General features: G+C 37.9%; 2 protein-coding genes across 6 annotated transcripts in view; both read left to right on the top strand.

The window, feature by feature from the left end:
- The first annotated feature begins 173 nt into the window (after positions 1–173).
- Positions 174–9,304, top strand: mettl22 (methyltransferase 22, Kin17 lysine). Of its 4 annotated transcripts, XM_089128487.1 has the most exons (12): positions 211–254; positions 365–405; positions 656–799; positions 3,219–3,482; positions 3,574–3,614; positions 3,694–3,838; positions 5,133–5,204; positions 6,238–6,291; positions 6,741–6,821; positions 6,999–7,101; positions 7,518–7,686; positions 7,911–9,304. In XM_089128487.1, exons 3-12 carry the CDS (start codon positions 694–696, stop codon positions 7,941–7,943), a joined length of 1,068 nt encoding a protein of 355 aa, XP_088984613.1. In that variant the 5' UTR covers positions 211–254; positions 365–405; positions 656–693; the 3' UTR covers positions 7,944–9,304. The 4 variants fall into 4 exon arrangements, with proteins under 4 accessions (XP_039543146.2, XP_039543144.2, XP_088984614.1 ...); XM_039687212.2 differs by lacking the exon at positions 365–405 and having other exon boundaries at positions 174–338; XM_039687210.2 differs by having other exon boundaries at positions 174–405; positions 578–799.
- Positions 9,305–16,740: 7,436 nt separating this feature from the next.
- abat (4-aminobutyrate aminotransferase) overlaps positions 16,741–27,898 on the top strand; it is a 28,253-nt gene continuing 17,095 nt past the window's right edge. Inside the window, exons 1-2 of one of the 2 annotated variants that reach the window (XM_089128485.1) lie at positions 16,741–16,875; positions 17,113–17,256. The gene's annotated coding sequence lies outside the window, so the exon portion shown is untranslated. The remainder of the gene's footprint in view (positions 16,876–17,112; positions 17,257–27,898) is intronic. The other variant, XM_089128484.1, reaches the window with a different exon arrangement.

Below are 27,898 nucleotides of genomic sequence, written 5' to 3'. Positions count from 1 at the left end.
AGAGTTGACAATAATACAAATATTTCATATTATAAATGTGCCAAATAATAAAATAATATTAATAAAAATGAAATTGACATATGAAGTCATGCAGTAATTGAATTAAATTCGTGTCATTATAAGTGTCAAGTGCGTTCTGCTGTGGAACTGTTTTTAGAAGGTTGTTTACACACACGGTCTGCTTTTAATGTAACACTAATGCAAATCTAACCTCTCGTCGTAAGCTCTAAACTGCAATATAACCTTTATCTACGGTATCTTCATATTATTACGCTCATATTTTAGTATAATCTAATGCACTTGACTGCACTAGTAAATTCCTCATCGTCAACTAATCGGTAAATATTAACTACTCTCTGTTTAACTTCCTGGTTAACCCCAAAAAATTAAGGGAACGGTTAGAAAGTAAGTTGATTTATTTCTTGAACTCATGGTCACGCCTACTTTAAGATATTTCTACTTAGAAAAGAATAATTGCTTTCAATCGAGCCTAAACAAAACCTCTGTGAAATCAAAAGTTCTCCTTTAGAGTAGAACTGTCTGAAAATAGTCTTAAAATAGTTTTCCATTCGTGTAGAATTGCAGATTTATAAACTCTCCGACTGCATGCAAGAAGGATGATGAGGTATTTGATTGAAATTGCCCTGTTCCCCAGAGAGTTCGACCTTGATAGGGTGCCATGCAGGGGCGGTCATGGACCAGGTCACATTTAGAAGTGACACTGTTCTGTCTGACGTGCACCTGCTGTTGCCAAACGCTTGCCATCTTATGAAGCGACTCAACGGCGTAGGACAACCAGGTAAGGAGAGTTGGGAGACATCTGTGGATCACATTGCCTATGTTTTGATTGTATACTAATTACCTACTGTGGGAATTGTCCATTTTTTACACAATCTCCCAAATATGATCATCCTCGTCTGAGGGACCCTCAACCAAAGACTTAAAGACAGCTATATTTTATGACTTATAATGACCAAATCAGCATAATATAGCAAATGATTTCTAAAGGATAATGTGGTGGGTCTTCCCAGCTATTTCATGTATGCTATATTTTATATGCATACTACTGTGCACAGGTGAATGCGATTTTACCAAGTAGAACATTCTTGTTGACCCTGGAACAATATTCTAGTCAACCAATGAGATGTACTGTTTCATAGTGTTACATAGTAGTTGCATAGTGTTTTTCAACTGCAGGGTCACAAACTAAAAATGAATTGCAGGTTTGTGGTGGGTCTTCCTGGTATTTCATGCATACTGTGCACAGTATACACACTAAACACTGTGTGTGTAGGTGTATGTTAGTATGCTATAGTATTCTGAGCCTATTCCTATTTCCTTTACACCATGTTTTCTTTTGTTTTCTTTCATCACTTAGCACTAATTTTTGCCATTACAGATAACATAATTTCAGTGCTCTGTATTACATGCATGAGAGTTTATCTTAACCAATTGTAATATTTTGTGTTAATAGCCTTGATCACTGTCTATTTGTTTCCCATGTGTGCCTTAAGTATTTACGCACTGACTGTTAACCATTCCCTGTATACACACAGGTTTACCTTTAGAAAGTTATTAGCCTATGAATTTAAGAATGACCAGCAGGCAGTCAATTCAGACTTCTAATCACACACACGCATAAATTAGGATTTTCTTATGTGGCCAAACTGAATAAACACAGCAATATTGTTTTCGCAAAGTATTTTTCCAATGTGTTCGGGGTTGATAATGCCAGAGCTCTTAACATTTATCACTGCAGGGTTCTGTTATTTTTATTTTGAGGTTTAAAAACTGTGCATAAACAGCATTACTTGGTGGCCTATTCTGGCCTTTAAACTCCAAATGTGAACATGATCTTCACCAAAGCAGCTAGGGTCAAATGAAGCCCGAAATTATATTGTATACGACCTATCACTATTCTTAGAAAAGCAAAAAGAGCCTGATTTCGTACAGCAGAGATGAGATGACTTTTACAACGCTAGACTGGAGCCGACACTGTTTAACCGAGCCTTATGGTTCTGCTCTAGAATAATAAGATGCATGCTGTGAGAAATCCATCAGCCAGAAAGCTCCATTTTAAATGTTTGACTCTCAGACTCTAAAATTTGTTGCAGGTTAGTTCTAATTGTGAACAGCAGGGAAAACAATGCTAAATGCAGATAATAAAATCAATAATAATATAATTATGCATTGCATACATGCCATTCAAAAGTTTGGGATCAACAAGTAATCTACTTAAAGCTGCAGTCCGTAGCTTTTTTTTTAGTTAAAAATTATACAAGATACATATTTGAGAAAATGCATAACCAGCCAGTGTTCAAAACTATCTGCTTGCCATAGCTCGATTCAAAGCAATAAGCTTAAAATAATGTTTTTAATTCCAGTGGTACTGGTGGATTTCCGCGGGAGATCGTAAAGAAGGAGTCTCGGCTAGTATAAGCTATATTGCGTGCGAGGATGTTGGAGGTGGAGATTTATTGCCTTTTCTCACAGCACTTGATCTAATCAAATGTATCAATTCGATGGCAGATCCAGAAAGGTTCAAATGACAATCGCTAGTGACAACAGATTCACCCGCTGTAAAATGCAAAAGACTTCGTTCGGACTTCGGAGTCGCTACAAAAAAAAAAAGAGACAGCTACCGGACCATGCGAAAACAAGGATAACGTTATATATCGGAGGGACATTACATGTAGTCACACAATGCTGACGTTGTTAGCATTAAAGGCCAAAACAATGTTTTTTTTTTTGTTTTTTTAATAATTCAGTCAGTTTGGTTTCAAGAAATCTTGACTAACCTTGTAAATGGCCCTAATCAATTTTAAAAAACTATGTGTCTTTAATTTGTGAATCTAGAAAGATTTACAGCCTCTTTGGTAACGCATACAAATCAGTTTAATAATACCTTTGTCTTTTTTTTCTCACTACTATGGATAAAAATCCATCTAAATGATGTAGAGACTCTTTTCTTAGTATTGGATCAATGGCCCAGTCAAATCCACCAGACAGACTCCATGACGGATGCATGGTTATTACGCAGTGCAAAAAACGCTTCTGCCATTCTGTCTGCCACAGCCAGAGTTCATTAGCTTTTCACACTGTAACTGACTTCACACTGTAACAGATCTTTGTAGCTGTAGCTGAGACTGTTCTAAGCCAGTTATGTGTTCAAACCTTTTGTGTATTATCTAAAAATTGATTGGCAATTGTATGTCTAGTCTTCACTTCAAAGTTTAGGATTCTGCGGGATTACAATGGGAAGGACTCAAGCTGTGATTCACCTGTCCATGAGAACTCTGATGCATCAAACATTCAGTGGGATGAAGATGGGGACCTGGATGTGGTGAGAAGGCCCAGATACCCCACCTGTAACAGAGATGCAGTATGTCCCGTTATCCTCAGTCAATCTGCAGTGACGCTGACCGACCAGGATGAAGATTCTGAGGAGGAGGAGGATGGTGCCCATGACATCATTAAGATTGGTGAGGGTTGCGTTAGAGATTAATGTGATTTAATGGATTGTTTTGTCATATTGTATGACATTTTGCATCTCTTTAAATGTTTTCTAAACAGAGCATACTATGGCGACATCTCTGGAGGATGTAGGGAAACAGGTGAGGACAGTGATGAATGGGTAATTATATAATATGTCTACTCTACTGCACTATTCAAAGTTGTTGTTTTTCATTGCAGATCTGGCGTGGTGCTTTCCTATTGGCTGATTTCATCCTGGCACAAGCAAGCATGTTCAAAGGCGCTACTGTCCTTGAGCTTGGAGCTGGAACGGGACTGACCAGCATTGTCATGGCAATGCTGGCTAAAACGGTGTACTGCACAGGTGGTGATGTAATTGAATTGATTTAGTTGTTTAAATAAAAAAGTGCATTTTTAAAATGAGCAAAAGTTGAGAATGATGGATCAGGCACTGTTCATGCTGATAATTCCCTTGCTAAAGGCTGTTATATATATTTTATATACACACCTAAAGGATTATTAGGAACACCATACTAATACTGTGTTTGGCCCCCTTTCGCCTTCAGAACTGCCTTCATTCTATGTGGTATTGATTCAACAAGGTGCTGAAAGCATTCTTTAGAAATGTTGGCCCATATTGATAGGATAGCATCTTGCATTTGATGGAGATTTGTGGGATGCACATCCAGGGCACGAAGCTCCTGTTCCACCACATCCCAAAGATGCTCTATTGGGTTGAGATCTGGTGACTGTGGGGGCCATTTTAGTACAGTGAACTCATTGTCATGTTCAAGAAACCAATTTGAAATGATTCAAGCTTTGTGACATGGTGCATTACCCTTCTGGAAGTATAATCTATATATATTGAGTACTGTATATAATGTACAATGGACGGTATCCATTCAGAATAAAACTCAATAAAACTCTTAAAGTGAAAAATAAAGTCTTAAATGTACATTCTAACATAATAAATGTACAATATGGAAACATGTATATTCATTTTGAGATTTGCTTATAATTACATGCACCAGTGTTTTGTTTTTTTGATATTTATATTAATATAGGATGTGTATCATTCAAATTTTGTTTTAATGACCTTTAAGTGGCTTTTTGGTGATGGCAAAGGTAATCTACATGTAAAAATATGGGAAATGAGCATGCACAATAAAAAACACAATTGTTGATACAATAGAAAATACAATACAATATAGGCTGATAAGGTTTAAAAAAATCTCTCAAATTGGCTGATGACTGATATATAACTTGCATATTGTGCATCCCTGTTGGCCACTAAATAGAAATGTATGAAATGTACATAACTCTTTTACTCATGTCCACACGTTGACTTTTATTTGGTCTTCATTAAAGCTTTTTATTTTGTCTCTTTTTAAATTTACACCAATGGTACATTAGCATATCAGTGTAATGTAACTATCATTATATAATAAGACACTAATTCGTTTTCTCCTTTTTCAGTCTCATTTAGTATAATAGTCTCATCTTTCTTTTTAGTAGTCTTTCATACTGTGCCACTGTGTGAATTAGTCAGTACATTTCAAAACATTTTAGCTTTGTGATTGGCTTCAGAAGATAAATAGCTTGTTATTATGGATGAAGGTTGTTAGCTCACTAAATGAAAGCCTCTTTGTGTTTTGTAGATGTTGGTGAAGACCTCCTGAACATGTGTCAGAGAAATGTGACTTTGAACAAGCAGCACTTTGAACCCCAAGGTAAGCATTATATTAACACCATATCAGGATTCCAAGCAGCGTTCTCTCATTAACGACAGCTTTTCATGTGGATGTGTCACAAGGAAGGAGTACTTCCTCTGGCAGAGTGCTTGTGCCATGTGCTCCTCGTTTTTTTTGTTTTTTTTTGCCTCTGTAATTGTGTAAACAAACCATGCCAGTTCTTAGCACAAGCAACACTGTGCAACACACACAGCAAATGCAGATCGGTCAAAAAGCTAATTTATTCACATAATATTCTTAAAGGAGTTCACTTTTAAAAAAAACAAAAAAACTTTTGCTGATAATTTACTCACCCCCATGTCATCAAAGATGTCTTCAGTTGAAAAGAAAATAAGGTTTTTGATAAAAACATTCCAGGATTTTCTCCATATAATGGACTTCATTGGGAACCAAACGGTTCAAGGTCCAAATGAGAGTTTCAGTGCAGCTTCAAAGGACATTAAACGACACCAGACGATGAATAAGGGGCTTATCTAGGACCCTTCAAGTCATGACTCGAAAAAATGTTTGTTTATTTTGATGAACGAGTTTGAACATTTTTAAATGGCCGATAGTTTCGCTTCGATAAGACCCATATTCATCATCTGGAGTCGTTTAATGCCCTTTGAAGCTGCACTGAAACTCTCATTTGGACCCTCAAGCGTTTGGTTCCCATTGAAGTCCATTATATGGAGAAAATCCTTGAATGTTTTCATCAAAAACCTTCATTTCTTTTCGACTGAAGAAAGAAAGACATGGACATCTTGAATGACATGGGGGTGAGTAAATTATCAGCAAAAGTTGTTTTTTTTTTAAAGTGAACTCCTTTAATGTCTTTATGTCAACATCATCATATGTGTAAACATGAAACATGAGCTCATTGATATAATCGAATTGGTCTGCCATTTTTTTCAAACCATCACTCCTAGTATAGGTGGCTTCCATAAATAGTTCAAGTGTAATTTTTAAGAAGAAAATTGTATTTGCTCTTTTTCTTTCCTTCATCTTGATTTCCCTTCGAAACATCCATCAGAGAGCAAAATAAAGGTGCGTCAGCTGGACTGGATGGCAGATGATTTCTGCAAAGGTAAGAATTCAAGGAACATCAGGTGTGAGATTAGCCTGACTACGTACGTGAAAGTTGATTGGCTTACGGGTAACCAATGATTTTATACTTCAGAAAGCGACCCCTGCGAGAAAGAAAACACTTTTCAATGACTCTGTCTACGAAGCAAAGCGAAGTAGCAGAGTTTGGTATTACCAGGCTAGTGTGAGATGCTAATGGGTGTGGATCAGAGCCAGAACGCAATTGTAACCTGACCAGACATATCTATTAGAGCTGTGCAGTCTCCTCACTTTCTGTAGAATCCATTTCTAAGTGGGAAGTATAAGGCTATCTATGGGCGGTTGACACAGTATAATTCACAGGGCTTTCTCACACTCTTAATACCAGTGATGCTGACTTGTGAAATAGGACTTCTGAAAGTCAACATGTGGTTGGCATCTCATTTCACCTCATATTTCAACTCTCCCCAGATGCTGATTTGGAGTTCTGCTGGACTGACGCAGAAGTAGCAGACTTGCATGATAATACCACGGTTTTGATCGCAGCAGATGGTACATTTGCAAGGAGTGCTTTTCATAATTATACAATGAATTCATTAGCTTACTACAAACTGGAGAAAGTATTAACGTACTGAATGAATTACTGAAGATGCTCTCAGTGAGCATGAAAAGCCTGATGGATGGATGGAAATGTGTTATTTTTAAAAATGTTTTGTACTTCTCCTTCAGTGTGCTATGATGATGATCTTACAGACGCTCTGTTCAGAATACTATATAGACTTTCCAGCAACATGCGGCACCCCAGCACATCCTACATCTCCATAGAAAAGAGGTTAGAATGGCCTGTTGCCAAGACATTTTTTCCATTCACATTCATCATTGTAACTGTCAGCAGTAATAAATTAAATTTAAATAAAATAATCAGTACATTATTATTATTATTATACATTAGGTAAATCATTTAGCTTAAAGTATGGTACTTTAAAATAAAATAATGAGTACATAATAAAATAAACAGATGATTTTCCTAAAGTATACTAATTGTTCTGTTTTAATGAAATATTTGATATTTATTATTTAGTCAGTTTACATGGTCATCCAATGGAGAAAGATGATTTTGCCTCCAGATTGGTGTATTTATGGCATTTATCAGCAGTGGCTAACGGGGCCATGCTAACCAAGAAAAAACTAGACCTCTTGTTCCATTTTGAATGGTTTCTGTATTTTGAACTGTATTTCTGTGTTCAGATTGAACTTCACTCTTCGACATATGGACGTGGCTTGTGAAGCTTATGATCACTTCCGTCACTGCCTAAACCAGTTACAGCAGATGACAGATGGAAAGATGAATTTCACAGTTGAGCCTGTGAAGATCTCTTTTTCACAGTTCTTTCAATATGAAAGGGTGGACCAGCTGGTGAGAAGCACTTATCTGTATTTATAATTAGAAATAATTCAATTGTTTGTTTGTTTTTAAATATGTATCGTATACAGTAGTATCAATCAATCATTTTATCTATAAAGCACAATAAAAACAATGGTGGTAGGTTGACCATTTGTGCCTTTAGAGGGTGCTGTTCATGCTTGTAGTAAATTGTGTTCTGATTAACAGTGTCTAAATATATTTCTGCTTCTCTGCAGGAACTTTGGAAGGTGACAGCAGAAAGACTTTAATGTGAAACACCACAGGTTTTTAAGTGTGGTTTCCTTTTAACACAATGTGTGCTGAATTAATTTGTCTTTGAAATTCCTATTTATTCATAGTCTTTAGTTTGATAATTTGCTCTTAAATGTTTTCATTAAAAGCTGCAATTATAAAGGAACGCAATTTCACACGAGAATGTTGGTGTGCTTATGCATGTTATACTGTGACCAGCTTCAATTTTTAGAGGTTTGGGACAAGTTTTTCAAAGGATCATTGGGAGAAGTAATGGAAATTCTTTTGACATTTTATGAAATGTTGAAAACGAACACAAATTTATTCTGATTGAGGTTTTATAAAACCTATTCCAAAAAAATGTGTTTCGGCAAATATAAATTGTAAGATACTGAAGAGCATCATGCAAATATATTTATTTATTCATTTTATGACTGTAGATATTTGTAAATAAGTGTTTTGGTGCAACGGAAGAAATGACTCGCTGTATGACAACAGTATTGTGGTATAGCAATTAGGGTTGGGTATCGAGAATCGAGTATCGATTGACCGAGACTAACTTTTCGTTTTTCCCGGAATCGTTCAAAAGTAAAAATTTCGATTCCTAGTTTCGATATTCACAGTCCGCCGAGCGGAAGAAGAAACCGCGAACAACACCAACAAAGAAGCGTCTACCGGAAGTGTTGGCATAACCACGCGAGTCGAACATGAGTACCTTACGTCGGCGATCCAAAGTGTGGCTTCACTTTTCTAAAAAATAACGAAATCTCGCCAAAATGCTAAATTAGTGACAAAAGGAGTATTTTTACAGAAGGAGTATTTCCTTCAGAAAGGCCGTTGGTTAGCAAGGTTAGCTAAACTTTTTTGACCCTGCCTCTTAAAAGAATCGGAATCGAGAATCGTTAGGAACCGGAATCGAAACAAGGAATCGGAATCAGAATCGTTCAAATTCAAATGATACCCAACCCTAATAGCAATACTTTTTGGGACAAGTCACTGTGGCACCAACTATCACAATACTTATTTACTTGTTGTTTTAATGGTTTTATTTTGATACATCTACACTAATACAATGACAATAATATGTTAAAATTGCTGAACACCACATGGCACACAACCTTGTTTTTGGATTTCTCAGACCTACATATGCATTTTATGACTTTTGAAGGCCAACAAATTAATAAGAAATGGCTTTAAAACCATGTCAGTGGGCATCAGATTGGTTTGTCAATACCTGCTCTCTCATCTCCATGTTTCTTTTTCTCTCAGTGTCTTTACCCTGACCTATTTCTTCCCCTCCTAAATCTGAACTTTGAGTGATAATCTTTTCATTTTCGTCTTTGTCAGTGAATACATTAAACATAGGCTCAACTGATAATTGTGTTTCATGAATCATTTTTCTGAGACAAGTCAATTTGCAGGCTACGTTTACCTCAGTTGGTGTAATTGGCAGGCGTTTTCTTCGGCATCATGCCATGTGATGTGTGAAATGCGTCAAGCATTCATTCATACATGCAGCATTAAAGCAAAAGGCGATTTTGAATAAATATTTGAAGTCAATATACAATGGTTAGGCCTACATAATGTTAAAAAAGAATCCTGCTTTAATGATAGCCTATGTTTATAAGACTAAAGTGGAAAGGGAAAACAAATGTCCAGCGAATATAGAACATGCGTGGTTGAATCGTAGATGCACTCAAATCAGACAGGAGAACCGTTAATGAGAACATAGTGTCGGGAAGCGTGTTTGTGATAGCGGGTCCAGGGGGTGATTGCGCTTTGATTTGACGCTGAAGGACTCCTTCAGAAGGAGCACCTGGCTGACTGCAATTTGACGGTGTAGGCTTTCCAACATAACATTTTTTTCATAGCCTACCATCGCGCTATCACCAAGCATCTATTGATTTTTCTGAGGTGCCAGCCCACTTTACCCCTGTATACACACACACACACACACACACACATACAAACATACATACATTCATTTAAAGTCGTTTCATGCAAATATAGCTAGCTACAGCAAAACACGAGGTAATTGTGCCAGAGTTATTCCTTCTTTAGAGGGAACAGAGTTGGGACAGGGGTGGACTCGTAAAGCAGAATTCATGTCAATCAGGTCTGACCAGTTCTTGCTTTGTTTGATTGTTCATGAAGCCATTAGTTTTATAAAACAGCTTATGCACATTTGAGAGAGTCGGAATACTATCACTAGAAATTTATTGCAACCTTTAAAGTTTCCCTTAAATCTAGTTACATCTCCTCTACCAAATAAATGCATTTTTTAATACGTGTAACTTACATGTAATTTTTTTAATGACGTGTGCATGCCATTGAATGTAGCATTGGAATTCTACAATATGGGAAACGTGTATTTTTGACAAAACGCTATATCTTTCATGACATGGAATCGTGTTTTTGAGCAAATCTTCTAATTGAGTGAATCGTTCATTTTGATCATAGACAGATTTTGATGCACCCATTTCGCTGAGACCATGGTTCGTCCTATTAAATGCGAACCCATTAAAGGGATAGTTCACTTTGAAATTAATTGTTGGTATGTTTTAGCTTACCTCAAGGGCATCCAAGATATAGGTGTTTTTGTTTCCGCAGTAGTTTTAATTTTGATATTTTTAGGTCAAACCGTTGCTCTTTGCCACCTCAAAAAGCAAGCACAGAGAAGTCCAAATTAAACATGATTCAATGACTCGTATATGTAAACACATTGATGGCCTAAGACATGAAGCAAGCGGTTTGTGTGAAAAAACGAACAGTATTTATATAGATTTTACCTCTTGTAATCACAGCCACGTCCAAGTTATCTCAGGGCGTGGGCGCTTTGTGGCTGTGGTTCAAGAGGTAAAAACGATATAAATACAGTTCGTTTTCTCACACAAACCACTCGTTTCGTGTCTTCCAGTGTTTCCCAACCATGTTCTTGGCGGCACACCAACACTGCGTGTATTCTTTGTCTCCCTAAAACACACCTGATTCAACTCATCAGCTCATTAACCCATCTAAATATGAACTGATGAGTTGAATCAGGTGTGTTTGATAAGGGAGACAAAGAATACGCGCAGTGTTGGTGTGCCGCCAGTAACAGGGTTGGGAAACAGACCATCAATGTGAATCATGTTTAATTTGGACTTCTCTGTGCATGCTCTTTGAGGTGGACCCCATAGACCTCCATTGTATGACTGATAGACATGAACGGTTTGACCTAAACATATCAAAATTGAAAATACTGTGGAAACAAAGACACCTAACATCTTGGATGCATTTAAGGTGAGCTAAAACATATCAAAAATTAATTTCAAAGTGAACTATCCCTTTAAATGCGTTTTAACAGCCCGCCCCGCAGTTAAAACGCATTTGTTGGGTTGTACGTAGGCAACTGAAAGAAAACACCCCATTTAATTTATAAAAAAATGAAAGAAAGTATTTGAATCGTTCAGTTTTTTCCCCTTACATATATTAAATGTATTCAAATCATCTGTCTAATCCGTCTGTTTGTCTGTCGATTGATTGATTAATTAGACTAAAGCTGGGGTGCAGGAGTTTTCAGGGGTGCAGGGGTTTTATGGCTCGTTTCCACTGAGGCCCCGTCCACACTACTGCGTTTTCGTTTAAAAACGGAGACCTTTTGCTACGTTTGCACCTCCCGTCCACACTAAAACGGGAAAAACGAAGACCTAAAACGGAGAAGTTTAGAAACGCTGCAGCTGCGTTTTGCGTTTTGAATCTCCGGAGGGCGTTTTAGTGTGGACGAGACAAAACAAACGATGACGCAGAGGCTCACGCTCGGCTCTATGATTGGGTGTCATCAGTCATGACGTATCTTTCCCTGATTCGCCAACCACTGTTTACACCGGCGCGCGCATGCCCAGTGTTGGTGAATGGTCACGTGATCCACGTTTTCAGTCGTTTTAGTGTGGACGGAGATAAATTGTAATACGCAGGTAAAACGCTAGTGTGGACGGAGATCGTTTTCGTTTTAATTCTCAGTTTTTAAAACGAAAACGCACTAGTGTGGACGGGGCCTGAGTGGTACGGTACGGTACAGTTCGGTTCGGTACGCAATTGCGTTTCCACTGTCAAAAGTTGTGAATGTGATCTTTGGTCTCGTGAATAATTCGTTTCCTGGCCAATATTTTTTGCAGAAGGCTACGTGAAGTTTCATATCTTTGAGCGCTGAATTTGTCCTATATTTTACTGACTGAATTCATTGTTTCTTGATATTATTTAAGCTTTACTGTATTTTACATTTTACTTATACTTTTATAATGGCTATTATTGATAAAACTGAAATTTAACAAAAAGAGATAGTTTTGTCTTTTTTTTTATTTTATTACAAGATCATCTGTAATGTTTGCAACATTTGTACCAATGCGATATGCAATACATTACATTACATATGTTTAATATTTTTAAATTTAAACGAAAAGAGGCAGGGTTTTATATTTAGTTTTGTTATAAATATAACGATCTTTGGTCTCGTGAATATAATTCGTTCCCTGGCGAATAGTTTTGGCAGAAGGCTACGTGAAGTTTTATATCTTTGAGCGCTGAATTTCTATATTTGACTGACTGAATTTTTTCTTGATGTTATTTAAGCTTTACTGAATATCTTTTTGTACTTATACTTCTATAATGGCTATTATTGATAAAACTGAAATTCAACAAAAAGTTTTGTCTTTTTTTTTATTTTATCATCTGTGATGTTGTTTATTGCAACATTTGTACCAATGCGATATGCAATACATTGCATTACATATTGCATGGAATATGTTTAATATTTTTAAATTTAAACGAAAAGAGTCAGGGTTGTTTTATATTTAGTTTTTTTTTATAAATAACGTTACATAGGCTACATGCAGTGAATATAATCAATAGGATATGCGTTGCCTGAACCACATGTGTGCTTTTGAATGTTTAAAATGTATTGAAATGAATCGAAAAGAAGCAGAGTGTTGTTTTATAACCTATTTCGTTTTATTGCCTAAAATGAACATAGAGTGCCGCGTTCAAGAACCCGCTGTTCCATTAACAGAATCACTGGACTCGCGTCCTCGGGATCATTCTCCTGAGTCGGACTTTGCTTTGGCTTCTTGGAAACGCCTAATGCCAGCGCTTGTTGCTAGTGACAAACATGCCGAGAAGCAAGAACAAGATCTGCTGTCTGTCATCCATTGTTGTTCACTATGTCGCTTTCTTCGCGCGAAAATGACGTCGATCGCTTCTTTCCATAATACAGGGATGTGATTTTTCCGGATTAATCCGGAATTCCGGATTTTCCGACCTGAAAATGTGACCTACGTGAATCACGCAGATCTGTAAAAAAAAAAAAAAAAAAAAAAAAAGAGGGGGACGGGTGTAAAAAGGAGAGAATATGAGGACATAACTCATAACTGGCTGAGTGACGTGCGTACAGAAAGTTCCTTTCAAAGTATCAACAAGGACGTATTTGCGTTCAGCCAGAGAATGTCTATTTGGTTCAGCTTGTTCACCTGCTCAATTTCGTATAATCAATAGGATATGCGTTGCCTGAACCACATGTGTGCTTTTGAATATTTAAAATGTATTGAAATGAATCGAAAAGAAGCAGAGTGTTGTTTTATAACCTATTTCGTTTTATTGTTGCCTAAAATGAACATAGAGTGCCGCGTTCAAGAACGCGCTGTTCCATTAACAGAATCACTGGACTCGCGTCCTCGGGATCATTCTCCTGAGTCGGACTTTGCTTTGGCTTCTTGGAAACGCCTAATGCCAGCGCTTGTTTCTAGTGACAAACATGCCGAGAAGCAAGAACAAGATCTGCTGTCTGTCATCCATTGTTGTTCACTATGTCGCTTTCTTCGCGCGAAAATGACGTCGATCGCTTCTTTCCATAATACCACGCCTATCAATAAGGCCAATTTATACTTCTGCGTTGGGTGCGCGCAGTAGGTACGGCGTAGCATACGCACAGACGCGTCCCATACCGCGTACCCTTCCGCGTTGCCTGACGCGCACCTCTTCAAAAATGTAACTACACGTCGCGACGACGCGGACCGCAAGATCGGTGATTGGTCGGCTTGGTAGCGTCGTATTTCCTCCTACGCATTTCCGCACGTACCTTCTCACGCATTTCCACACGTACCATCTCCTCCGACGTCTTCTGTCATTTCTGCCTTTCAGTTTTAGTAATTTCACTAAAATGAACTGTTTTCCCACCCCAATAAGCTCCAACTCCAACATGATCCACTCTCTTTCAGTCGATATTGCTTGTAGTAACCTAGCTGCGAGGAATCTAAACACAGTGGAACATTAAAACCCTCCGCCGCCAACTAGCGTTTCGGAGCAGTACTGCAGAGCAACCAATACCTGAACGCAGAAGTATAAATGCTCACGACGGCGTCGCCTACGTGCGAAGCCAACGCCGTACACTACGGCGTACCCTCAACGCAGAAGTATAAATTGGCCTTGACGCGCACCTCAAGGGTACTGTTGGCGGTGGAAACGCAAGCCTGATTGGTGTACCCGACGCGTACTGTACTGTACCGTACCGTGCCCCTCAGTTGAAACGAGCCATAACGAGTCATAACGCCACCTACTGGCATATAGAACACTGACTGAATCAGTGAACAGATCTTTTGGTGAACCGCTTCAGTGATTCAATTCAAAAGATTTAAAGTCCCCGTGAACCAGAAGTTGCAAACGATTTTTCTCCAGTGCTGTGACGTATTTCCAAGTGAAACGGAATATTGAACAGAGGGCAGGGTTTTACTCTAGCGCTCCTCCTCTCCATCTCTCGCTCATAGCAAACTAGGCCTCATTATGCTTCTGCGTCAACTCCACGGCGTAGCTACGTCGTCACTGCTACGGCGTCGTGGCCGTTTTATACTTCTGCGTGAGGTTGTGGTGCATCGCGGTGCATTTTGCCGCCAGAACGCTAGGGGGTTCGCGAATCTCTTTGGTTCCGTGCGCCGCGAGCGAAAGAGAGAGAATGTTGTTTTAGCAGCTGTCAGCTGGAGCTAATCGACGTTGAATAACAAGACGACACAAACTTTATCCCCACAGAATCAACACGGATGTCCAGGGCCCGCTCCACCCATAGACAATAAAATAAAGGTTCCACCCGAGCTGCCATAACGATACCTGTTCGGAATGACTTAAAGGATTTTTTCAGTCTCCACGTGGAACTGTGCTATGGCAGGATACAATGTGTCCAGTGGCAGACTTGGTTAGTACTGTATTATCAATGATGTAACCGTGAACATTGTATTGATAAATAACAAACTGTGTTTCAAAACAAACGTTGATTTATTGATTGATTGAAGTTTATTGCGAGCAAAAAAGAAAGAAAAGAATATAGACATATATATTAACAATGAAATAAAAAAACAGTTTATTTTTAGATTAATTGTTTATTTACTTTCTTTATAAGAGTATTATAATTATCAGAACGAGGGTGCAAATGTTAAAAATAGCGCTAATAGCGGGAGGGGAAAATCGGAAAAGCTACACTCCTGAATTGATGTATAATCTGACCAATCAAAGCCCTTGCTGTCTGCGTCGCCTCGACGCGTAGTTACACATTTTTGGAGGTGCACGTCGAGCTACGGCGGTCGGAGAGGGGTTCGCGTCGACGGATAGGGGTCTGCGGGGGTACGCCGTCGATTCGACGCAGAAGCATAAAACAGGCTTAAGGCCAATTTATACTTCTGCGTCGAGGGTACGCCGTAATGTGCGGCGTTGGCTACGCACGTAGGCGACGCCGTTATGAGCATTTATACTTCTGCGTTCAGGTCTTGTTGCTCTGCAGTACTGCTCCGAAACGCTAGTTGGCGGCGGAGAGTTTTAATGTTCCACTGTGTTACTGTGTTACTACAAGCAATAGCGATTGAAAGAGAGTGGATCATGTTGGAGTTGGAGCTTATTGAGGTGGAAAAACAGTTCACTTTAGTGAAATTACTAAAACTGAAAGGCAGAAATGAGAGAAGACGTCGGAGGAGATGGTACGTGTGGAAATCATAGACAGTGATGGAAATGCGTAGGAGGAAATGCGATGCTACCAAGCCGACCAATCACCGATCTTGCGGTCCGCGTCGTCGCGACGTGTAGTTTTTGTTTTTGAGGAGGTGCACGTCAGGCTACGGCGAAGGGTACGCGCAATGGGACGCGTCTGTGCGTATGCTACGCCGTACCTACTGCGCGCACCCTACGCAGAAGTATAAATTGGCCTTAACGGTTTGAGGGGAGTGGTTAAGCGTTTCCCCACCCAAACTGTGAAACCTCATCAGAAAAAGAAACCGTTCCAGACCGGAAGTAACTTTTCAGATTTTGATTAAAGATTACTAAGGTAAAACATTTTTTTAATATATATTCACTTGCACGGATTAATTGTTCACCACAAGACAAGTATGCGCTAACAAAGTAAATAGGTTCATTTTTGATTTCACGGGGACTTTAAGTGAAGAAAATTAATCAAATCCTTCTCGAATGGAGCTACATTATGGGAAATATGAATTGCTATACAGCTTTTTTTATTTTTTTTTTATTGAAACAGTATCAATTTACAAACTCAAATAGGGAACAATACTATGCATACAAAAATAAACCATTCATATATCAGTGCATATACGCCTATGCTTACATAGGTTACAAAAAACAAACAAACAAAAACAATTGCATAATTAGTACATTAATCAAAAGCAAAATTCAAACATTTGAATTGCTATACAGCTGTGCTCAGTGTAAGGGAGCTGACATTTCCGGGAGCTGCTCTCTCTCTCTATTGGCTGAAGTCGGCGGATCCCCCAGCAAGACCCTCCCCTCGGGAAAAAGGCCAGACTTCTAATGATGTTTTAAAGTCTGCTTGTGTTCCTCACACCTGCACTCTTTTCTTTCTTTTTCCTCCTTCCACTAAGAACCTGCTAGATTTCACTTCCCGTACAGCGAATAAACATAAAGGTAAGTCTATAATTGCCATTAAGTATCATTACAGCAGCAGCGAACCGTTTTGCGAAATAGAGATGCTACATCGCTTTCGAAGCTGAGAATAAGCACGCGGTTTGTTTTTGTAATTCATAATCATTCATAATTTATCGTGCCTTAGAGGTATCGCTGCAGGAACGACTAGGTGTGAGACTGTGAGCTGATAGCTGGCTTGTTTTGTAACACAGCCGCGTTTCTTATGAAACATTGCAGCGCTGTGGGACTGTAGACTGGTGGACTGCTGCATCGTCTCGATTCTCCATACGTCTCTTTCGCTCGCAGAACCGTTTGACAGGTTTAGATCCAGTCGGAACCGGATACTGTTGCTTCTCCGTTCCACCAGCTGCTCTGTGTGCTGTAAGTTTTCATGTTTGTTACGTCTGCTGATTCTGACAAAATCAACATTAGCCCCCTGTCATCCAAATGCACCTTATATCAACTTTGTTTTAATTGTTTAGTGTTTTTTTTTATCTTTAGTCGTAGTGAGTGTGTCCATAACGGCATGTTTGCCCTGTTTTTCAGTATTACAATTTTCTAGAGAATATAAATTGCATAGAATAAGTTATTCTTTTAGATTTAAACTTGCTCTAAACCTGAAAAAAACATCAATTGGGTTAAACAAATAAAATAATTCAAGATATATTTTCTTATGCATCTAGTTTGCATCTGTTTGGATGTCTAGGATGTCTAAATATTTTAATGAAAAACAGGAACAAATACGGATTAAAAACATTTTTTTATTGATGAACTGTAGTTGAACCGTAACACATTAATATGGGCTCTATTATCAGAGAAGTCTGTTTCTTTAAAACTCAAAAGGCTAATTTTGCTTGTAATATTCAGTAACAGTTGACTTGTATACACAAGCTGTTCAATTTATATTTTTGAATTGTTTCCAAAACATCCATGTGAAATGTTGTTTACATGTTCAGCTGCTCTTGGTTTATGCTTTGTCATTCAGTATCCAGTATCATAATCTCTCCTACAATAATGTCCTTCATTTGCACACTGAATACAAGGGACAATTTATCCTCACTGTAAAAAAAAAAAAAAATCAGTCAAATTTTCACAAATGCAATCAAAACTGGTAACAATTTTTCTGGTATTACGGGATGGCATATTGGTGCCTGTATATTTAATTACTCCTAGCCATATGTTTCAATAATGTTAAAGCTGCAGTCCGGCGTTTTTCCTCTTGCAGTCATTCGCAGGATTATCAACTTTACTTGAGTTGTACTTCAACACCCTCGACACGGTACAGCGTAGATAAACACAATGTTTTGAGTAGAGTGTGAGGCTGTCAGTCACCGTGCCGGTGTGGATACTGGCATTCAGAATCACAGATTATTCTTTTTGGAAGTATGACCATTGACCAACATAATTATTTTCACTTCAAAATGTCATCTGAACTAGCAAGAAACATCCACTGTTGTTCTGGTTCTGACATTGCAGTAAATTGCGCTGATTAAAACTAACAGTCGTTTATAAGTTATCATACAGTATCACACAAAACCGTGCAAATTATACTTTGTTCTCAAATTGTTAATGTTAAAGAGCCCCTATCATAGCATTTGAAATGTTCCTATTTTTGTTTTAGGAGTTCCCAAAAACAGTTTAACGTGCATGCAAGGATAAAAAAAAAACACTTTATTTGTCTTATAATATGCTTTTATTTTTAACTGATTTGCTCAACGACTCCCAAATGATTCGTTCGACGATTCATTTTCCCAAACACCTCCTTTGAGTGACGCGAATCTGTGGCAATTGGTCAAATGACCCAGTCAGTTGTTATTGGTAAACCGTAGGCAGAGACTGTCGGCAACGGAACGCCCATAACCAGGATTATAGCTTGTCAAGTGTTGAAAATTGTATATAGTGTTTGAACAAACTTGTCAGAAAAAGTGCACTTTCCACACGGTCCCTTACTCGCGTCTCCGTCAAGAGCGAGCTTTCCCGGCGAAACTCACATTGCGGCGGCTTTCGAAGGGCATTGCTTATTATATAGAGCGAAGTCATATTTGGCTAAGTCGTTTAGGAGGTAATTGCCATTTTTCAGTGAATGTCTGGTGAATATCAAAAACAAAACTAACTTTACCCCGCTTAGAAGCTGCGCGGAGTGTACACAACACACACAACACAATATAACTATATTGAGCATGCTACAGAAAACACAACAGCAAACATTATTAATATTACTTACAGATTGTGATTCGGAGAAGGACGAACCTGATCCATATACACTGGATACTGAGCCCTCCTTCGGGAACAACCGGCTTGCCAATCCACATTTGAGTTAATTTAGGTTTTTTTAATTTTGAATGATTCTTCATTAAAATGATGAGAACACAAGGTTCGGGCTATACTGTTGCAAAAATGAACTCTGACCACTGATTCTTCACATGCTCGTCCCTGGACAATGGAAACAAGTGGCTGAACTGTCTTTGCAATGTAGAATACAGCGTCCTCTCGACATGATGCGATTCAGCTGAAGTATTTGAATGTGTTCTAGACGTCACTTCAAGTCTGCGGGTGCAGTTGTTTGGGCCAATGACCTCTCTATGTCACGATGTAACAGTTAATGACTCGTTTCAAAAAACAATTCATTTCATAGACTCAGAGTCGACTCTCACTTTTGAAAGACAATAACTTTATATACGGTGCACTTTCAGATATAAATCTTTGCAGGATGTTTTCATTCCCTTAGAGCTATATTCCACACCATATGAACAGTCATTTTCAAAAATCCATGATAGGGGCTCTTTAACAACGTCAGCATTGCGTGACTAAATGTAATTTCCTTCCGAGACTCTTTATGTGTACAAATCTGACGTGACATGCTCAAATATTCCATGGAAATCCACCAGTACCTCTGGGATTAAAAACATTATTATTATAAGTTTATTGCTTTAAATCGAGCAATGGCAAGCAGAGAGTTTTGAAAACTAGCTGGCTAGCTGTATTTTCTCAAATATGTATTTTGGATCATTTTTAGCCCCCCAAAAAGCTACGGACACCCTAATGTACATGAAAAAAAATGCTGTAAAAATATTAAACAAAATGATTTATATATAATTTAATCAAATGTGATGTGTCATTCAGAGACTTCTGGGAGTGTACTTTTACTGTTTTTACCAAAAAATAAGATAATTCTTGTTTTTACTTACAAAAACTGTTAATTTAGAGTAAAACAGCACAATGCAATGTTAAACAATACTATACTAAATAGCTTTACTATCACTACAGCTAATCAATTAACAGTTTTTTTTTTTACTGTAGCTTTTTTTCTGTAAAATATCATTAATTTTTACAGTGTAGATTTATAGTGCAAAGCTTGATAGAATAAACCTCTAGAATAAGCTTTTAGAGCAGGTTTTCAGGAATGCTGAATGTTTTTGAACCCACACATTGATTTGTCTGTACATGTACTGTATGTGAGATTTGTTATTCATAGCACCTTCCCATCTAATGCTGAGCGCTTCATGTCTCTCCAATTATTAAGATGCATGTTGTTATTAGCTCTGCAACACTCTCTACGTCATGCTTTGTTTTTAAATGAATACGCCATGCAATTATTTTTCTCGAGGTATTGATGCATTAAACCTGGCCTATTGCTTCTTAACCAAGATTTGTCCTCTTAATAGCGCCACAGCTTTTTCCCCACAAAGGTTGATCTGTCGTCTAGACGAGAAAGACAGCCAGTTGTACAATTGTTTTCCTCCTTGGTTCTCTTGGCAACTGTCTTACAGTATTTGTCAGATGTTTTACCTCCTCAATCCCACTGAATGTCCCCTTTTTCATAGACTGATTAAAGACTCTTTATGTCTATTTCAACATAACCTCTCAGATTTTGACTGAATCTTTTTATTAGTCATCTTTTCATTGAGCTTTCATATCCAGTCTAGATTCTTATCTTTTTGAATGAAATAATAGAGGAAAACCCTTCACCACATTCGTATGATTGAGTGTAGCAAAGAATGACTTGTGCATGACCTAGTAGGCTGTTTAAATCATGCAGAGGGGAATTGGTGTAATGAAGTTTACCAATAGGCTTTAACAGGGTTAGCGATGAGTAGCTATTTTGTGCAATGAACCGTGCTCATATTCTGCACTGACAGCTCAGTGTCTTTAGTCAGCTCAATGTTATCGCTAGCCAGAGATCAAAGTTCATGTGCGGGTGATCATGATTATGATGTTGATTATTTCCCAAAGTGCTAACCCAAATAATCTCTGCTATCTTTATGGTCACTATGATCAGGTAAAAATCAGTTAATCACAATTTGTCATCACTGAAGTTTAAAAATGAGCTTTACAGAATACATCCTGAATACAAATATGTGAACTCTTTCATGTCTTTTTGCTTACTTCTATGGATGTTACTCCTTTTCCGAGGGGAGCTGCTCCCAAAAATGGTGTTGCGTAACGTAAGGAATAATTTGCATTTTAAAAATGGCTCCGCCGTGCTTGGAGCGGTTGCTAATTGCTCTTGTGGAGCGCTAGCTTTAGTTCACACTCTGAGCTGAGAGGATCAGGAGCAGAGGAATTGGTGGTGGTGGCTCGGAGTTGTGTAATCCAGCATAGGCGGCTATTGTTCGCTTTGAAATGATCCCCCCGGACAGCGCCAATGCGGAGACCCCTGATGAATATTGATTAGCTGAGAGAGAATCAGATGTCATGTGATTTGAGCAATAAGTGCTGGTTTGATTTTAATGCTGAAAGTGACATGAATGAACTTAGAACTGTTGCATTTCCAGTCTTTAATTACCTTCACAGTTTCTCTTATTATTATTATTATTATTATTATCATTAAGGATGAATCAGGCAGTTGTTCATATGTATTCCCTTACCAATATTTTCACTAATTTTACTTTTTTTCTTTAATTAAACATGTAAACTTTTTACATTTTTGCTTTTTTTAAAATAGGTACAACATAATATTTTATTTGGCTTTTAATTTGCAAAAAGAACTGGAAAAACAGCTTGAATGTGTGTATATATAGTATTCAATGTATTCTTACTTGTGATGCAGCCTGAATCATAATCATACACTGTTGGTTCATTGGCCAGAGGAGAACTGGCCCCCGACTGAGATTGGTTTCTCCAAGGTTTTTTTTCTGGCTTGCTTAGTTGGGGACATTTAATATTCAACATTTATTGATCTGACTGTACTGTATGAGAACTGAACTGAGCTGGACAGTGACATATTTTTTTGCAGAACTGGTTTATAGATGAAATGAACTAATTAAATAATTTATGATCTTTACAACAGAACTGAATCAACACTGACTGAACTGACTTCAGCTGAACAAGGGCCAAAATGCATAATTTTCCTGTTATCACTGTAAAGCTGTTTTGAAACAATCTGTAGCCTATTGTATAAAGCGCTATAAGGACATAGGTGACATGCTGAAATCAATTCACGATGAACACTCTTTAGGTGGAAAACAACGCACAATATCATGAAAAATGTCCTTTCGCAAGCCATTCTTGAAATTTCGACAAATCCACGTCAATGTTTGCCAGCTCGACAACTGTGTTAAAAATGTCACAGAAAACCAATTTTATAAATTTGCATGAAAAAAATCATGGACACTACCGTTTAAGTTTAGAGTCAGAAAGATTTAGTTAAATAAATTGATCATTTTATTCAACATGAATGCATTAAATTGGACATTTATAATGTTACAATAGATTTATATTTCGAATAAATATTGTTCTTTTGACAGTTCTATTCTTCAACTAATACTGAATAAACGTAACGCTGATTCTACAAAAATATTAATCAGCACAAGTGATAAACATTAATGATAATATTACTTGAGCAGAAAATTGTCAAATTAGACTGATTTCTTAGGATCATGTGACACTGAAGACTAATTTACACTTGGTCATGAAGCGGTCATGTAATGCATTGACAATAAATCATTTCAAAGATGTATCCACACTCCTCTTTTCCCATCAGCTTTCACTCATCTCTCCGCTCTCTCTCTGTCAATGAAATGAAATTAGTCTCTTTCACTCAAGAAAGGAAAATCAGCTCCATCAGTCAAGTCGTCCAACCATCAAACTAGTTTAACCCATTTTGCCTGCTGCATCCTCGCAGGCGCATGACAACAGGCTTGTGTAACACACATTCTCAGAACCGGTTCTATCCGGTCGAAGAGCCGTCTGGTTGGAGTGCTTCAGAGAGACGGAGTGTCTGGATTTTTCTTGCTTCTGCCGCCTCAGTTGCATAAGCGTCGTGTAGCACAACAGAGATGCACTTTCTGCTTCTCTTCTCCTGCGCATTAATAAAGATGCTATGGGTCTCCCCTCTGAATTGATTCCTAGGACAAGCAAATGCATTAGACTAGCTTCCTTTCAATAGAGTTGGAAGACTGATTCACAGGCTATCAATGTCCAGACTTGAAACATGACATTTGAACTGAGCAGGAGCGATATTGCTTCAGAAACATGGTTTGTTGTTCCAGTTAATAACATTCTGTGCATAATAATTGCATAATGTCACCTTGCTGTTCCTTCCCTAAGCATATGCTCACTCATTATAATTGCTGAAGATATGTCGGGATTCCCTCAGGCATCAGCTTTTCCCTTAGGCAGGACTATTCTTCCCAATTAATCTTTACGCCAAAGTGTGACCGAGTGGTGCTCGAGTTCCCTGAACCCTGCCTGTTGGGAAGGTTTAGTGGTACTCAAAAGTAACGTAGTTAGTCACTTGTCTCCATCCCAAGAAATGGCTGTGATGGTTCTGCAGTTGCGAAAAGATCATCTGAAGGCCGGTGAGGGACTAAGCCATGTTGTGATTAACACCAATCAAACATGCTTTAATTAAGAGGCATGAGGGCCAACTGTCAGGACCACTGTTGTAGGACAGGGTTGATGGGCATGGCTGAACCTGCTGCTCAAGTAGAGAGGAACTGTCTGTGGTGCTGCTGAAGCTTGATCCCAGGACTGTCACACTACAGACTGTAAAGCCCCTTTCACACAGCCTGTTGATCCCAGGAAATTGACTGGAAATTGCCAGAACGCCTTCTCTGTGAACGCAAACATGACCCGAGATTGATACCGGCATCGATGCCGGGTTGGAGACATAGTAACATTGCCAGAACGTGTGCTGTGTGAACAAAAAGCCAAGACCAATGCTGTAAGGGGGTGTGTCATAGTGATGACGCTCGTACCATCGCGCCACTCTGTTGATTTTAGAAGAAAGTTTGTTTTCATCATCAACAAAGAAGGGACGAACAAACGAAGCAGAGACCAGGAGCTCCTCACTATCCGCAATGAAGCTGAGATCGTTCACCAGCTTTGTGGAACGGTATGTGCGTGTACATATTTTCGGCGCTTACGTTACACATCTCATCCTGACGTCATGTGTCTAATCACTGGTATTGTGAATGAACCGAAATCAAACAATACCGGGACAAATGCCGGGTCATATTATCCGTGTATTTTCCGGAATCTCTGTGTGAAAGTGGCTTAAGATTTACACCAATATGGTTGTTAATCAGTTTTTGATTAAAAAAAAAACAAATAGATATGCAACTATTTTTAGAGACAAGCTGTTTGAAGGTTGTTTTCTCTGAAAATTGGAGTCTCTGGGGTGCTTTCTGAATATTCCTCAGTGTGTTTGAGTCAGGGTTAAACTAAAATAAAATATAAGTATAGTTGTGGTCAGTATTATTGGCACCCCTGGTAAATATGATCAAAGATGGCGGTAAAAATAAATCTGCATTGTTTATCCTTTTGATCTTTCATTCAAACATTCTCAAAAATCGAACCTTTCATTGAAGTAAAAGGATTAAAAATGGGCAGTAAATCACATTATGTAATAAATGTCATAATTATTGACACCCTTTTATTAAATACTTTTTGCGAACTCCCTTTGACAAGATAACAGCTATGAGTCTTCTCCTATAATGCCTGATGAGTTTGGAGAACACCTGAAAAGAGATCAGAGACCATTCCCCAATACTGAATCTCTAAAATCCATGATACCATATCTGAACAAGATGTCCAGAACCTATAGGAAAAAAATAGACCCACATCATTAAAGATGCAGTGCTATAATTATCCATGTGCATGGGGTCCTTTTTTTTTACCTTTGCTGCCAAAAAGTTTTTTTTTCTTTTTTCCCATCTGCCCATAGAAATCTGTTCCTTTTGAAGTTCCAGTCGTGTCTGACATCTGAATATGGTGGGGTTTTTTTTTGTTTGTATGTTTTTTTTTTTTTTTGGGATGAGAGAGGATGATTTATTTTTACTCTCCCAAACAGCATGTGAGGTGCTGTTTGATTATTATTTTTTTTAGGCTTTGTGTCTCCAAGACTAAACTAATCTACATTGTGTGAAACTTCACTCCTCGCTGTGCATTAAGACTAAAGACACACATCCTCTTCCTAGCAGATTCGTAACATCTTTAGTTTATTGGATCTTCTTAAAGGGACACTATGCAGTTATTTTAGCTTAATTTAACAGCTTCAGAGTTATTGAAATGGTTATATGACTTCTTTCGGATTGAATGGGGGGCGTCTCGACGTCTCGAACGCGCGCTCATTGCTCAATCCGTTGCGGGGACTGAGAAACTCATTACGGTGAAATCACAAAACCCAATGCACAAAAAACATGTCCCTGCTTGAAATACAGCCACTAATAAACAATCGGTGTTGATGAGGAAAATAAACTATATTATTAGTAAGGAAGGTTTAGAACCCAGAACCTGTGACACACATGGCAGAAGTTCTTCCTCTGGACCATTAAAGTTCATGGGGATATGTATTTAATCACGTGAAAATTCTTACCACTAACAACATATATTAGATCTCATTAAACGACAAATCAAACACAATGTACTATTGTATACGATGTTACACATCATTCCCTCCGTGAGTGGTATTTATGACAGTAATGTTAAAAACAAGTACTTCTCAGTTACTCTAGGGGCAGTGGTGGAGGAAGTACTGAATCTCAGTACTTAAGTAAAAGTACAAATAACCAGATAAATATTTACTTTAGTAAAAGTAGAAGTAACACAATGACAACCATACTTAAGTAAAAAGTATAAAGTACCTGATTTTAAATGTACTTTAAGTATTAAAAGTAAAAGTACTTGCATAACAATTGATTCTCTTAATGACTATTTTCTAATGATTAATAAAACATTCAACCTAATACTCCTATAATGATGTTCAATAATGATGGAAAAAAATTGATGTCACCATTTCTGAAACAAGCTTACAATTAGGCAATATAAGCCATGCATGCTTATCCTTACTATATGTTAATAACTATGTTTGGCAGTAAACACGATTAATTTATGGTGTAATTCTGAACCTCTTGGCTTGCCATAATCCTAACCAAACGTATATTACACATGGTGTGTTTCCTATGCATGTAAAAACACATTTTCGCGTATAAATTGCATGATAAACACACTGCGTGCGAGACGCATTTAGTTGATGTATCTATGGCAACCAAACGTCACTGGTGAGACAAACGTGCAACGAACGGACAGTCAGATTACGTTTTGGCAGGGGGAAAACTGATCAGAAAATGTAATGAAAATGTAACAGAAGTTGTAGAAATGTAGTGGAGTAGAAAGTATAATAATTGCTGCAAAATGTAACGAAGTAAAAGTAAAAAGTATGCACTATTTATTCTACTTAAGTAAAGTAAAGATACGTGAAAAATGTACTTAAGTAAAGTAACGAAGTATTTGTACTTCGCTACATTCCACCACTGTCTAGGGGTCGCTGTTTGACAAAAACAGCATTGTTGTCTGGTGCCCCTTTAATTATTGCCCTGATGGTGTAAATGAAGATTTTCAATGCTTTAGTTATTTTCTATTTTGTAAAGCTCAGCAATCTTTTGCTGCACACCAGAACTAAATTCTTTTGTTTTACTTAATGTGATGAATGATTGACCCTCTACAGAACAGTGCAATGGAAAGTTTTCTTAAGGCCCCCATGTTCAATGCATGTTTCTTTAAATGATTGCTGCAACCAACTAGAATCGTCAAAAAAGTATCAAAGTACAGTCCAATAAGGTGTGGGAGTCACTTTCAAGCACCATTTGAAAGCATAGACAGTAAAAGAAATGGACACAGTGACTTTGATACCAATGGAGAAAATTGAAGTCAATTAGAAGCACTTGCTTCATGAGAGCTGAGCACACTGCACAGCCTCAAACTGAGATTGATGACGTAGATGCGATGTGAGCAACTTGTCTCACAGTTGTAAGTCTTCTAGTAGCTGTACCAAGAGGAATCTGAATCATTCCCTTCTGAATCTTGCAGAGACGGAAATCGTGAGCCTTGTTCGAAAGCAGATCCAAATTGCTTGTTCAGGCTACAGGAAAGTTGTGTATTTTTACAAAGTGACATCGCCAACTACTGGCCTGGCAGCATAATACAGCATTTTTAGTCATTTTCGTGGATCCGTGTGAATGGAGAGTGTTTTAACAACGTTGTTATCTGTACACTTTGGTGTCATGCAAACATACCATAAAACCTGAAAAAAAGACAAAATAAAAAACTAAAATCTAACTAAATGAACATGAAAACTAAATGTATAAAAATAAAAGCAAATTAAAAATATACATAAAACAAAAATGTTACTGTATATTAAAACAGAAATAACACTTGTTTGAGCTTCCCGACCATGCCAATGTAGTTCAATTATTAAATCCAATGGTGTAGGTTTGTGGCAGGACTATCTGTCCAACCAATGGCAAACAGTGATCTGTAAATATTTGTGCTAAAACTTTGTGGTCATGATTTTTTTTTTGTAGTTTCTGTTTTAACAAAATGAATAGTCTGTATAATAGTATGTTTAAACAATACATGTATAACTGTACAACCTTGATAACATAAAATTGTGGATATTATTTCTCCTCTGACCTGAAAATTATATTATCCTCCAGAATGTCTTTGATTGTGACATTTGACCTTCAGTAATCTATATTGGGCTCCCACCCCTGTAACCTTTCTCTTTCATTGTTTTTCCCCA

Source organism: Pimephales promelas, chromosome 3 (assembly GCF_988280905.1).
Source record: "Pimephales promelas chromosome 3, fPimPro1.hap1.1, whole genome shotgun sequence".
Classification (NCBI taxonomy): Eukaryota; Metazoa; Chordata; class Actinopteri; order Cypriniformes; family Leuciscidae; genus Pimephales; species Pimephales promelas.
This window is presented reverse-complemented; position numbering and strand designations above follow the sequence as displayed.

What these genes read in the sequence shown, in the direction of transcription:
- mettl22 (XM_039687212.2), top strand. Translation starts at nt 694, where the DNA reads ATGGACCAGGTCACATTTAGAAGTGACACTGTTCTGTCTGACGTGCAC. An exon ending in TGGAGGATGTAGGGAAACAG is followed by an intron (nt 3,615 to 3,693) that starts GTGAGGACAGTG and finishes TTTTCATTGCAG; the next exon opens with ATCTGGCGTGGTGCTTTCCT. An exon ending in GCAGCACTTTGAACCCCAAG is followed by an intron (nt 5,205 to 6,237) that starts GTAAGCATTATA and finishes AACATCCATCAG; the next exon opens with AGAGCAAAATAAAGGTGCGT.